Source organism: Pristiophorus japonicus, chromosome 2 (genome assembly GCF_044704955.1).
Source record: "Pristiophorus japonicus isolate sPriJap1 chromosome 2, sPriJap1.hap1, whole genome shotgun sequence".
Taxonomy (NCBI): Eukaryota; Metazoa; Chordata; class Chondrichthyes; family Pristiophoridae; genus Pristiophorus; species Pristiophorus japonicus.
The window spans coordinates 12,671,882-12,685,125 of record NC_091978.1 but is presented as its reverse complement, the minus strand read 5'-3'; the positions used below and the strand labels follow the sequence as shown (position 1 = coordinate 12,685,125).

The window sequence follows — 13,244 nt, the reverse complement described above, 5'->3', positions numbered from 1 at the left end:
TCCCGCTGGTTGGGGAGTCTAGGACTAGGGTGCGTAGTGTAAAAAATTAGAATCAGACCTTTCAGAAGTGAAAGTAGGAAACACTTCTACACACAAAGGATGGTAGAAGTTTGGAACTCTACCTACATTACAACAGCGACTACACTTCAAAAAGTACTTCATTGGCTGTAAAGCGCTTTTGAACGTCCGGTGGTGGTGAACGGTATTGTGTCTGTAAGTACTCTAGTAATGACTCCCCGAGGTAAGGTATTGCACTTGAACTGTTGTGACCTTAGTCCATTGATTGCAAATCCTGAATGAGGGTACAGTAAGGTGAGCTCCCTTTTATACCTGGTTACCTGCAGTGTGCAGGTGACCCCCTAGGACCCCACCAGTTGCACCCTCTGGTGGTACAGGCATAGTGTATACAGTGTGAAGGTACATTCAGTGGTCTTATGCAACTGTACATTGAGTGTACAGGGAGTATACTTATATTATACATACACAACAAAAGGCGCTACATATATGCAAGTCTTGCCGCAAATGGCAATTGATGCTGGATCAATTGTTAATTTTAAATCTGAGATTTGATAACATTCTGTTAACCAAAAGTGTTAAGGGATATGGGCCAAAGGCAGGTCTGTGGAGTTAGGTCGCAGATCAGCCCTGATCTCATTGAATGGCGGAGCAAGCTCGAGGGGCTGAATGGCCGACTCCTGTTCCCATGTTCCCCACGCTTCACCATCTCCCCCCCATCTATCATCAAATGCTAGCAGCAGGACTGGAGAGGCGGAATGCCACTATGCCGACAGCTTGGCTACGGAACTTTGCCAGTGTTTGTGTGAAGGCCGCTTACAAGAAGTTGCTGACCCAAAAAATTGCAGCCCGGCCAGCATCTGACTGTTTACAGAATAAGAAAACACATACCACTGGTGTAATTAACCGTACTATTTAGAGAGTGAGACCGCGGTATAGAAAACAAAAATAAATTGGCTTTGTCCACAACTGCCAGCAGTTATTGGGCCTGCACTTTCCCAGCTGGGTAACCCAAGCGAAGGGCCATGGCCCACAGTCGCAGGACAACCGGCAAGCTTAGAAAGAAGGTAATACAGTGGCTAGGTGGCACCGTGCCTGGGGTTTCCAAATCTAAACATTGTAGGAGAAAGGATAGACTGAGGGAGGGAAGAATTCCACAGCTCTAATGTCTTGAGAAGGGCGAGTTGCGTTGGGACACAGAGCCGTGTGCCTTGATTTGCAGGGAGGAGGAAGGTGAGCAGGGTTGGAGCGTTTAGGCTATGCTTGAACTGTACAAAAGACCAGTTGGGCCCACAGCTGGAGTACTGCGTGCAGTTCTGGTCACCACACTACAGGAAAGATGTGATTGCACGAGAGTGGGTACAGAGGAGAATTACGAGGATGTTGCCAGGACTGGAGAATTTTAGCTACGAGGAAAGACTGGATAGACTGGGGTTGTTTTCTTTGGACCAGAGGAGGCTGAGGGGAGATTTAACTGAGGTGTATAAAATTATTAGGGGCATAGAAAGAGTGGATAGGAAGGACCTGTTTCCCTTAGCAGAGAGGTCAATAACCAGGGGGCATAGATTTAAAGGAAGTGGTTGGAGGTTTAGAGAGGATTTGAGTAGAACTTTTTTTATCCAGAGGGTAGTGGGGGTCTGGAACTCACTGCTTTAAAGGGTGGTAGAGGCAGAAACCCTCATCACATTTATAAAGCACTTGGATATGCACTTGAACTGCCGTAACCTTCAGGACTGGAAAGTGGGATGAGACGGGAAAGCTCTTTTTTGGCCGTCACAGACACGATGGGCCGAATGGCCTCCTTCTGTGCCGTATGATTCTATGATTTACAGCTCATTAGTAACGCTGATCAAAGTAGTATCCCTGAAACAGAGAGAGACCAGGCAGGCTACGATGGAAAGAAGGAACTTGCACTTATATCACACCTTTCATGGCCTCCGAATGTCCCAAAGCACCTTACAGCCAATGAAATAGAGCCAAGTTACAGGGCCCACAAACAGCAACGTGATAATCGCCAGAGCATCTTTTTAGTGATATTGGTTGAGGGATAAATATTGGCGCGAAGAAATACAGGGAGAACACCCTTCCTCTTCGAAATGGTGCCGTGGGAACTTTCACGTCTACCTGAGAGAGCAGACGGGACCTCGGTTTAACGTCTCATACAAGAGACGGCACCTCTGACAGTGCAGCACTCCCTCAGCACTGCACTGGAGCGTCAGCCTATGTGTTCAAGGCTCTTTAGTGGGATTTGAACCCGCAGCCTTCTAACTCAGCAGCAGGCGTGGGGCCCACTGAGGCACAGCCGACAGGATAGTTCAAATCGAAAAGTAAGAGAGCCATTGTCGAACAGAAAATATTTTTTCTTATATCCTCAGCTTCCTTTTCCGTGCTAAAAATGCTTCTCTTCCTTTCTGACAACTCTCACCTCTAGTCTGTCCAAAGCTCCTCTATAAATACATAGGAAATAGGAGCAGGAATAGGCCATTTGGCACCTCGAGCCTGCTCCACCATTTAATACAATCATGGCTGATCTGATCATGTTCTCAGCTCCACTTCCCTGCCCGCTCCCCATAACCCTTGACTCCCTTATCGCTCAAAAATCTGTCTATCTCCACCTTAAATATATTCAATGACCCAGCCTCCACAGCTCTCCGGGGCAGAGAATTCCACAGATTTACAACCCTCTGGGAGAAGAAATTTCTCCTCATCTCCGTCTTAAATGGGTGGCCCCTTATTCTGAAACTATGCCCCCTAGTTCTAGATTCCCCCACGAGGGGAAACATCCTCTCTGCATCTACTTTATCGAGCGCCCTCAGATTCTTATACGTTTCAATAAGATCACCTCATTCTTCTCAACTTCAATGAGTATAGGCCCAACCTGCTCAACCTTTCTTCATAAGTCAACCCCCTCATCTCAGGGATTGACCTCGTGAACCTTCTCCAATGCAAGTATATCCTTCCTTAACTAAGAAGATCAAAGCTCTTCTAAATAAAGCTCTTCTAGAACTTCTCTCGTATCGCTTGGGGTGACTTCAATGGCAGGGAATATCAGACTGGGTGTATAGGGGCAATTGATCCTTTGCCACCAGTATTCATGCTTCAGGCCTTCCTGATCACTTGCTGTATCTGCATACTAACCTTTTGTGTTTTATGTACAAGTAGCCCCAGGTCCTGCTGTACTGTAGCACTTTGCAATCTTTCTCCATTTAAATAATAACTTGCTCCTTGATTTTTTCTGCCAAAGTGCATGACCTCACACTTTCCAACATTATACTCCATCTGCCAAATTCTCGCCCATTCACTTAGCCTCTCTATGTCCTCCTGCAGACTCTTTATGTCCTCCTCACACATTACCCTTCCTCCCATCTTTGTATCGTCAGCAAACTTGGCTACGTTACACTCAGTCCCCTCTTCCAAGTCATTAATATAGATTGTAAATAGTTGGGGTCCCAGCACAGTTGGGATCTGACAAGAGATTTCTTGACATAAGAAAAGCCAGTTTTTGGCGCATACTCATTGCACGCCAAATAAACTGGTTTTTGTAAAGACCTTGTTGGGTCCAAATGCATTCTGTCCAGACCCGGCAAGGCTGGGATTTCAGGACCTATATAAATGCACGTTATTACTAGCTGATTGCAGGAAAGGTAGAAATTAGAGACCTTTTAGGAAACATTGAAAGGTTTAACAGAGAGCGAGCAGTGACAATAAACTCGACTGTCCTGTAAGAGAATCTCCAGTCTATTCTCGTCCAAAACATTACCCTCAAAAAAAAAGGTCGTACTTTTAGATCTGAAAGTATATTTATGCAGGTCTTGTGAGCTGTGAAAATCTTTTCGATACAGGTCAGATAGAATAAAATTACCGAGACTATTAAATGATTTTTTTTTTAAAACAGAAGAATTTCCAACCAAAAATGAAAATAGATTGAAGGAAGCTAGAACGTTGTTGGACAACTGTAAGCCAAATAGAACTAAATTCTTGATTTAAACACTAAGTATAGGACATTTAGGTACAATCTGGTAAAAAGCAAGTTCAGGACTGGCGTCAGGAAGGGCGCCTTCACACAGTGATTAATACTCGTGTTATGTATGTAACCCTTGGCAACCTGTATCACACCATCACCAGAGGGCTTACCCAGCATCACTTGGGAGCACTTGGAAGAATGTTCCCAATGTTGGGGAAGTCCAGAACCAGGGGTTACAGTCTAAGGATAAGGGGTAAGCCATTTAGGACCGAGATGAGGAGGAATTTCTTCACCCAGAGAGTGGTGAACCTGTGGAATTCTCTACCACAGAAAGTTGTTGAGGCCAATTCACTAAATATATTCAAAAAGGAGTTAGATGTAGTCCTTACTACTAGGGGGATCAAGGGGTATGGCAAGAAAGCAGGAATGGGGTACTGAAGTTGCATGTTCAGCCATGAACTCATTGAATGGCGGTGCAGGCTCGAAGGGCCGAATGGCCTAATCCTGCACCTATTTTCTATGTTTCTATGTTTCTATATAAGCAGGCCTCCCATGCTGCACGGAGTTCAATTAAAGGAGCTAAGGTCACACTTACTCATTGCATACAGTACTCAGTACTTATTTAAAACCTACCTCTTTGACCAAGCTTTTGGTCACCTGTCCTAATATTTCCTTTTGCGGCTCGGCGTCAAATTTTATTTGATAATACTCCTGTGAAGCGCCTTGGGATGTTTTACTATGTTAAAGGCGCTATATAAATACGTTGCTGTTGTTAAAGGGGGATGGAAGGTCCATTGGAGGTGCTATTTGTCAAAATACTCTCTTACTGCCTATTTAAAAAATTGATGAAATAAATATATACTAAACGCTTTAAGTTGCTCAGCTGAATTTAGACCCATTTCGAGTGAACATTCTCCAGGATCCGGACGGTCCAGAATGGAGTTGAAAGACTCAGCTCCATTAGTTACCAATGGAGTTTCCTTGGCACTCAGGGTTTCCCGGCCTAGCAGGCTTCTGTTTGACTAGGGTTTTGGACTTTTAAAACAACAACAACAACTTGGATTTATATAGCGCCTTTAACGTAGTGAAACGTCCCAAGGCGCGACACAGGAGCATTATGAGATTTAAAAATTTGACACTGAGCCGCATAGGGAGAAATTGGCGCAGGTGACCAAAAGCTTGGTCAAAGAGGTAGGTTTTAAGGAGCGTCTTGAAGGAGGAAAGAGAGGTAGAGAGGCGGAGAGGTTTAGGGAGGGAGTTCCAGAGCTTAGGGCCTAGGCAGCTGAAGACACGGCCACCAATGGTGGAGCGATTATAATCAGGGATGCTCAAAAGAGCAGAATTAGAGGAGCGCAGACATCTCGTTGGTTTGCGGGGCTGGAGGAGATTACAGAGATAGGGAGGGGCGAGGGCATGGATGGATTTGTAAACAAGGATGAGGATTTTGAAATCGAGGCATTGCTTAACCGCCAATGTTGGTTAGGGAGCACAGGGGTGATGGGTGAGCGGGACTTGGAGCGAGTTAGGACACAGGCAGCCGAGTTTTGGATCACCTCTAGTTTACGTAGGGTAGAATGTGGGAGGCCAGGAGTGCGTTGAAATAAAATATCTTTAATGTATTTCTCTAAACAAAAAGCACCTCTTGCTCAATTTCCCTTTAAGCATAATTTCCTATAAGCACTACATTCAGTGCGTTGGTTAGTGCTTCTGGTTAACTTCCTGCCTGAGATATTTTAGCACAGACATTAATGGAGATATTCTAAATTTATAAGAACCCGTAAGCCAAGGGTAGAAGGTATTAGTTTTGCATCCCAATGGAAAACTGTTGGCTGACAGTGCGCAATTTTCATGATGTACACTTTCTGCACATGCCAGGAGCAGAGAAGGGGAACTTTAATCCGAATCACAAGCATATCCTCTTAAAGCACATCTGAAATTTTGTTAGAAATACCGAAGGAAAACTCTTCACGAATGGATTCTTGATGTCACTACATGCAGTCCACAGGGGAAGTCTCAACTCATAGTTTTAAACCATGACTGTCAAGAAAGTCTTTTGGCAAAGCATGAGAAATGTTAGGAACAAGTAGAGGTGAATGCTTTAGGGACTTTCAAAGTGGTGCTAGCTGCTATAATAGGAGAGTTAGGGTACTAAAGGGACGTGCTTCGATGGGAGAGTTAGGGTACTATAGTGATGGGCTTCGATAGGAGAGTTAGGGGACTAGATGGATGGGCTTTGAGAGGAGAGTTAGGGGACTATAGTGATGGGCTTCGATAGGAGAGTTAGGGGACTAGAGGGATGGGCTTTGATAGGAGAGTTAGGGGACTAGAGGGATGGGCTTCGATAGGAGAGTTAGGGGACTAGAGGGATGGGCTTCAGTGGGAGAGTTAGGGGACTAGAGGGATGGGCTTCAATGGGAGAGTTAGAGTACTATTGGGATGGGCTTCGATAGGAGAGTTAGGGGACGAGAGGGATGGGCTTCAATGGGAGAGTTAGGGTACTATAGTGATGGGCTTCGATAGGAGAGTTAGGGGACTAGAGGGATGGGCTTTGAGAGGAGAGTTAGGGGACTAGAGGGATGGGCTTCGATAGGAGAGTTAGTGGACGAGAGGGATGGGCTTCAATGGGAGAGTTAGGGGACTAGAGGGATGGGCTTCGATAGGAGAGTTAGGGGATGAGAGGGATGGGCTTCAATGGGAGAGTTAGGGGATGAGAGGGGTGGGCTTCAATGGGAGAGTTAGGGACTAGAGGGATGGGCTTCAATGGGAGAGTTAGGGGACAAGAGGGATGAGCTTCGATAGGAGAGTTAGGGGACTAGAGGGATGGGCTTCAATGGGAGAGTTAGGGGACTAGAGGGATGGGCTTCAATGGGAGAGTTAGAGTACTAGAGGGATGGGCTTCGATAGGAGAGTCAGGGGACGAGAGGGATGGGCTTCAATGGGAGATTTAGGGGACTAGAGGGATGGGCTTCAATGGGAGAGTTAGAGTACTATAGGGATGGGCTTCGATAGGAGAGTTAGGGGACGAGAGGGATGGGCTTCAATGGGAGAGTTAGGGGATGAGAGGGATGGGCTTCAATGGGAGAGTTAGGGGACTAGAGGGATGGGCTTCAATGGGAGAGTTAGGGGACTAGAGGGATGGGCTTCAAATGGGAGAGTTAGGGAACTAGAGGGATGGGCTTCAAATGGGAGAGTTAGGGGACTAGAGGGATGGGTTTCAATGGGAGAGTTAGGGGACTGGAGGGATGGGCTTCAGTGGGAGAGTTAGGGGACTAGAGGGATGGACTTCAATGGGAGAGTTAGGGGACTAGAGGGATGGGCTTCGATAGGAGAGTTTGGGGACTAGAGGGATGGGCTTCGATAGGAGAGTTTGGGGACTAGAGGGATGGGCTTCGATAGGAGAGTTTGGGGACTATAGTGATGGGCTTCGATAGGAGAGTTAGGGGACTAGAGGGATGGGCTTCGATAGGAGAGTTAGGGGACTATCGTGATGGGCTTCGATAGGAGAGTTAGGGGACTAGAGGGATGGGCTTCAGTGGGAGAGTTGGGGGACTAGAGGGATGGGCTTCGATAGGAGAGTTAGAGGACTAAAGGGATGGGCTTCGATAGGAGAGTTTGGGGACTAGAGGGATGTGCTTCGATGGGAAAGTTGGGGGACTAGAGGGATGGGCTTCGATAGGAGAGTTAGAGGACTAAAGGGATGGGCTTCGATAGGAGAGTTTGGGGACTAGAGGGATGGGCTTTGATAGGAGAGTTAGGGGACTATCGTGATGGGCTTCGATAGGAGAGTTAGGGGACTAGAGGGATGGGCTTCAGTGGGAGAGTTGGGGGACTAGAGGGATGGGCTTCGATAGGAGAGTTAGAGGACTAAAGGGATGGGCTTCGATAGGAGAGTTTGTGGACTAGAGGGATGTGCTTCGATGGGAAAGTTGGGGGACTAGAGGGATGGGCTTTGATAGGAGAGTTTGGGGACTATCGTGATGGGCTTCGATAGGAGAATTAGGGGACTAGAGGGATGGGCTTCAGTGGGAGAGTTGGGGGACTAGAGGGATGTGCTTCGATGGGAAAGTTGGGGGACTAGAGGGATGGGCTTCGATAGGAGAGTTAGGGGACTAGAGGGATGGGCTTCAGTGGGAGAGTTGGGGGACTAGAGGGATGGGCTTCGATAGGAGAGTTAGAGGACTAAAGGGATGGGCTTCGATAGGAGAGTTTGGGGACTAGAGGGATGTGCTTCGATGGGAAAGTTGGGGGACTAGAGGGATGGGCTTTGATAGGAGAGTTAGGGGACTATCGTGATGGGCTTCGATAGGAGAGTTTGGGGACTAAAGGGATGGGCTTCGATAGGAGAGTTTGGGGACTAGAGGGATGTGCTTCGATGGGAAAGTTGGGGGACTAGAGGGATGGGCTTCGATAGGAGAGTTAGGGGACTAGAGGGATGGGCTTCGATAGGAGAGTTAGGGGACTAGAGGGATGGGCTTTGATAGGAGAGTTTGGGGACTATCGTGATGGGCTTCGATAGGAGAATTAGGGGACTAGAGGGATGGGCTTTAGTGGGAGAGTTGGGGGACTAGAGGGATGGGCTTCGATAGGAGAGTTAGAGGACTAAAGGGATGGGCTTCGATAGGAGAGTTTGGGGACTAGAGGGATGTGCTTCGATGGGAAAGTTGGGGGACTAGAGGGATGGGCTTCGATAGGAGAGTTAGGGGACTAGAGGGATGGGCTTCGATAGGAGAGTTAGGGGACTAGAGGGATGGGCTTCGATAGGAGAGTTTGGGGACTAGAGGGATGGGCTTTGATAGGAGAGTTTGGGGACTATCGTGATGGGCTTCGATAGGAGAATTAGGGGACTAGAGGGATGGGCTTCGATAGGAGAGTTAGGGGACTATCGTGATGGGCTTCGATAGGAGAGTTAGGGGACTAGGGGGATGGGCTTCAGTGGGAGAGTTGGGGGACTAGAGGGATGGGCTTCGATAGGAGAGTTAGAGGACTAAAGGGATGGGCTTCGATAGGAGAGTTTGGGGACTAGAGGGATGTGCTTCGATGGGAAAGTTGGGGGACTAGAGGGATGGGCTTCGATAGGAGAGCTAGAGGACTAAAGGGATGGGCTTCGATAGGAGAGTTTGGGGACTAGAGGGATGGGCTTCGATGGGAAAGTTAGGGGACTAGAGGGATGGGCTTCGATAGGAGAGTTTGGGGACTAGAGGGATGGGTTTCGATGGGAAAGTTTGGGGACTAGAGGGATGGGCTTCGATGCGATAATTGGGGTGCAAGAGGGATGTGGTTCCATAGGATCTTTAAGGTACTAATAGGATGATCTTCAATAGGCTAAATAGCCATGTCTGATCCTTGGTTTTGCTTATGTTCTTATTCTACATGTGTTTTCCTTCTCTTCTCCATCCAGCTCTTCTTGTGGTGGAGACAGATACGTTCGGCAGCCATGTGAGAATCAAGGGGAAAGAGACGGGCCATTACATCTGTATGAGCAAGCGAGGGAAGATACTTGGCAAGGTAATCATTATTCCGTGAGAGGTGGTCCCACTATCAAGTCCTCAGATAATATATCGCCTTTCACACTGAAGCAACCGAAAACCCTTCACGCAACAGATTAACCTTTAGAGCAGAGAGAGCCTGTTATGTAAACAAACATGGCAGTCATTCTGCACCATCAGTGTCCCCGAAACAGGGACTTGAATAACCTGTTAGTCCTGCGACAACTGTACAGGGTATTGGTGAGGCAACACCTGGAGTACTGCGTACAATTTTGGTCTCTATTTAAGGAAGCATATACTTGCATTGGAGGCTGTTCAGAGAAGGTTCACTAGGTTGATTCCGGAGATGAGGGAGTTTACTTATGAGGATAGGTTGAGTAGGTTGGGCCTATACACATTGGAGTTCAGAATAATGAGAGGTGGTCTTATTGAAACTTAAGAGATAATGAGGGGGTTAGACAGGGTGGATGCAGAGAGGATATTTCCAATCATAGCGGAAACTAAAACTAGGGAATATAGTCTTAGAATAAGGGGCTGCACATCTAAAGCTGAGCTGAGGAGAAATTTCTTCTCTCAGAGGGTTGTAAATCTGTGGAATTCTCTGCCCTAGAGAGCTATGAAGGCTGGGTCATTGAATATATTTAAGGCGGAGATAGACAGATTCTTGAGCAATAAGGGAGTAAAGGGTTATGGGGAGCAGGCAGGGAAGTGGATCTGAGTCCATGATCAGATCAGCCATGATCTTATTGAATGGCGGAGCAGGCTCGAGGGGCCAAATGGCCTACTCCTGCTCCTATTTCTTATGTTAGGAACATAAGAGCAGGAGTACACCATTCAGCCCTTTCAGTCTGTTATGTCATTCAATTAGATCATGGCCGATCTGTTTCTTGGCTCCTGCCTTGGCTCCATATACATTTCCAAGGCACTCCCAGTGGGCCAAGAGGAGACGAAGTACTTCCTCCCGGCTCCCCTGAGCTCACATTAGACTCACCCTCCACATAACAACCCCAATTCGATCGCCGCCCCCGCCCCCCACCCCCTCCCCGCCCCCCGGATCGGACCAATCGTGGGGTCAGGAATCGGTACATAAAAAGGAAAAGATTGGCTAAAATAAATGTTGGTCCCCTAGAGGATGAGACTGTGGAATCAATAATGGAAGACAGGGAAATGGCAGAGACGTTGAACAAATATTTTGTATCGGTCTTCATGGTAGACAATATTAAATACATCCCAATAGTAGATAATCAAGGGGCTATAGGGAGGGAGGAACTTAATACAATCACTATCACTAATGAAGTAGTACTCGGTAAAATAATGCAACTAAAGGCGGACAAGTCCCCTGGACCTGATGGCTTACATTCTAGGGTCTTAAAAGAGGTGGCTGCAGAGATAGTAGATTGGTTGTACATTACCAAATTCCCTGGATTCTGGGGTGGTCCCAGCAGATTGGAAAACCACAAATGTAATGCCTCTATTTAAAAAAGGAGGCAGACAGAAAGCAGGAAACTATAGACCAGTTAGCCTAACATCTGTCATTGGGAAAATGTTAGAGTCTATTATTAAGGCAGCTGTAGCGGGACATTTGGAAAAGCATGATTAAATCAAGCAGAGCTAGCATGGTTTTGTGAAAGGGAAATCATGTTTGACAAATTTTCTGGATTTTTTTGAGCAGGGTGGATAAGGGGGAACCAGTGGATGTGGTGTATTTGGATTTCCAGAAGGCATACGATAAGGTGCCACATAAAAGGTTACTGCACAAGATAGAAGTTCATGAGGTTGGGGATAATATATTAGCATGGATAGAGGATTGACTATCTAACAGAAAACAGAGAATCGGGATAAATGGGTCATTTTCTGGTTGGCAAGCAGTGACATAGTGGGGTGCTGCAGGGATCGGTGCTGGGTCCTCAACTATTTACAATCTATATTAATGACTTGGATGAAGGGACCGAGTGTAATGTAGCCAAGTTTGCTGGTGATACAAAGATGGGTGGGAAAGCAAATTGTGAGGAGGACACAAAAAATCTGCAAAGGGATATAGACAGGCTAAGTGAGTGGGGGAAAAATTTGGCAGATGGAGTATAATGTGAGAAAATGTGAGGTTATCCACTTTGGCAGAAATAATAGAAAAGCAAATTATAATTTAAATGGAGAAAAATTGCAAAGTGCTGCAGTGCAGAGGGACCTGGAGGTTCTTGTGCATGAAACACAAAAAGTGAGTATGCAGGTACAGCAAGTGATTAGGAAGGCAAATGGAATGTTGGCCTTTATTGCAAGGGGGATGGAGTATAAAAGCAGAGAAGTCCTGCTACAACTGGACAGGGTATTGGTGAGGCCACACCTAGAGTACTGCGTGCAGTTTTGATCTCCGTATTTAATGAAGGATATACCTGTACTTGTATTGGAGGCTGTTCAGAGAAGGTTCATTAGGTTGATTCCGGAGTGAGGGGGTTGACTTATGAGGATAGGTTGAGCAGGTTGTGCCTATATTCATTGGAATTCAGAAGAATGAGAGGTGATCTTATCGAAACATATAAGATAATGAGGGGGCTCGGCAGGGTGGATACAGAGAGGATATTTCTACTCATAGGGGAAACTAAAACTAGGGGATATAGTCTTAGAATAAGGGGCCGCCCATTTAAAACTGAGATGAGGAGGAATTTTTTTTCTCTCAGAGGGTTGTAAATCTGTGGAATTCTCTGCCCCAGAGAGCTGTGGAGGCTGGGTCATTGATCATATTTAAGGTGGAGATAGACAGATGTTTGAGCGATAAGGGAGTAAAGGGTTATGGGGAGCAAGCTCGATCTTATTGAATGCGGAGCAGGCTCGAGGGGCCAAGTGGCCTAATCCTGCTCCTATTTCTCATGTTCTTATAACCACCTCTCCCGGTGTCAAGGATTTGATGCCCCAGGATTAGGCCCCCCCTCCTCTGAGGCGGGAATCAGTCTTACCTGGGGCTGCGGCCTCTTCTCTAGCACCCTCCGCCCGAATGGAAGCCTGACTTCAGGGCGAGGAACTGACTTCAGGCTGACTTCAGGGCGAGGAACCTGTCTGACGAAAGACGGACACTGTGGAGTTAAATCTCCCAGGTTTCCCGCACGTTTCCAGGGAACCCCTATTAGGGAATTCAGGAGAAACATTCTTTACCCAGAGAGTGGTGAGAATGTGGAACTCGCTGCCACAGGGAGGGGTTGAAGCCAATAGTATCGATGAATTTAAGAGGTGACTAGACAAGCATATGAGGGAGAAGGGAATAGAGGGTTATGCTGATCGATTTAGATGAGGAAAGACGGGAGGAGTCTCGAGTGGAGCATAAACGTCGGCATGGACTGGTTGGGCCGAATGGCCTGTTTCTGTGCCGTATATCCGATGTAATTCATTTCTACCCCAACCAAGAATGGTTATAAACTGCTCCTTTTCCCTCTGATATCTGTGTCAAATTCACCGATGGTTCAGGCAGTGATCTGCTTCCAGGTCGCGATAATCGAATACGTTTGTGGTAACGGAAGAATTGGCCACCAGGGTTTTATTTTGGATATTTTTTGATACCAAAAGCTGGGTACCATAGCCTGGCAACCATCTAGTTCCTCCAGCTGTCCATTCTTAATGTGTAAGGCCAGAGAGTGAGTGCTGGCGGGTTATCATTGCGGGCTGGGCTTCACAGTTGAGTCTGCTCCTGTCCTCAGCTGAGGCCCTGGCTGATTTTTCATCCCTCTCTATTCCAGGGATTCTGAGGCCAATTGCAACAACAAGAAGTTGTATTTATGTAGCGTCTTTAA

At 46.9% G+C, this 13,244-nt stretch overlaps 1 protein-coding gene across 1 annotated transcript in view; it reads left to right on the top strand.

Annotated features, from left to right (window-relative positions):
- Positions 1-13,244, top strand: part of fgf24 (fibroblast growth factor 24) — a 52,824-nt gene that overhangs the window by 28,038 nt on the left and 11,542 nt on the right. The window contains exon 3 of the mRNA XM_070859523.1: positions 9,378-9,484. Coding sequence (XP_070715624.1) covers positions 9,378-9,484 — 107 coding nt within the window. The remainder of the gene's footprint in view (positions 1-9,377; positions 9,485-13,244) is intronic.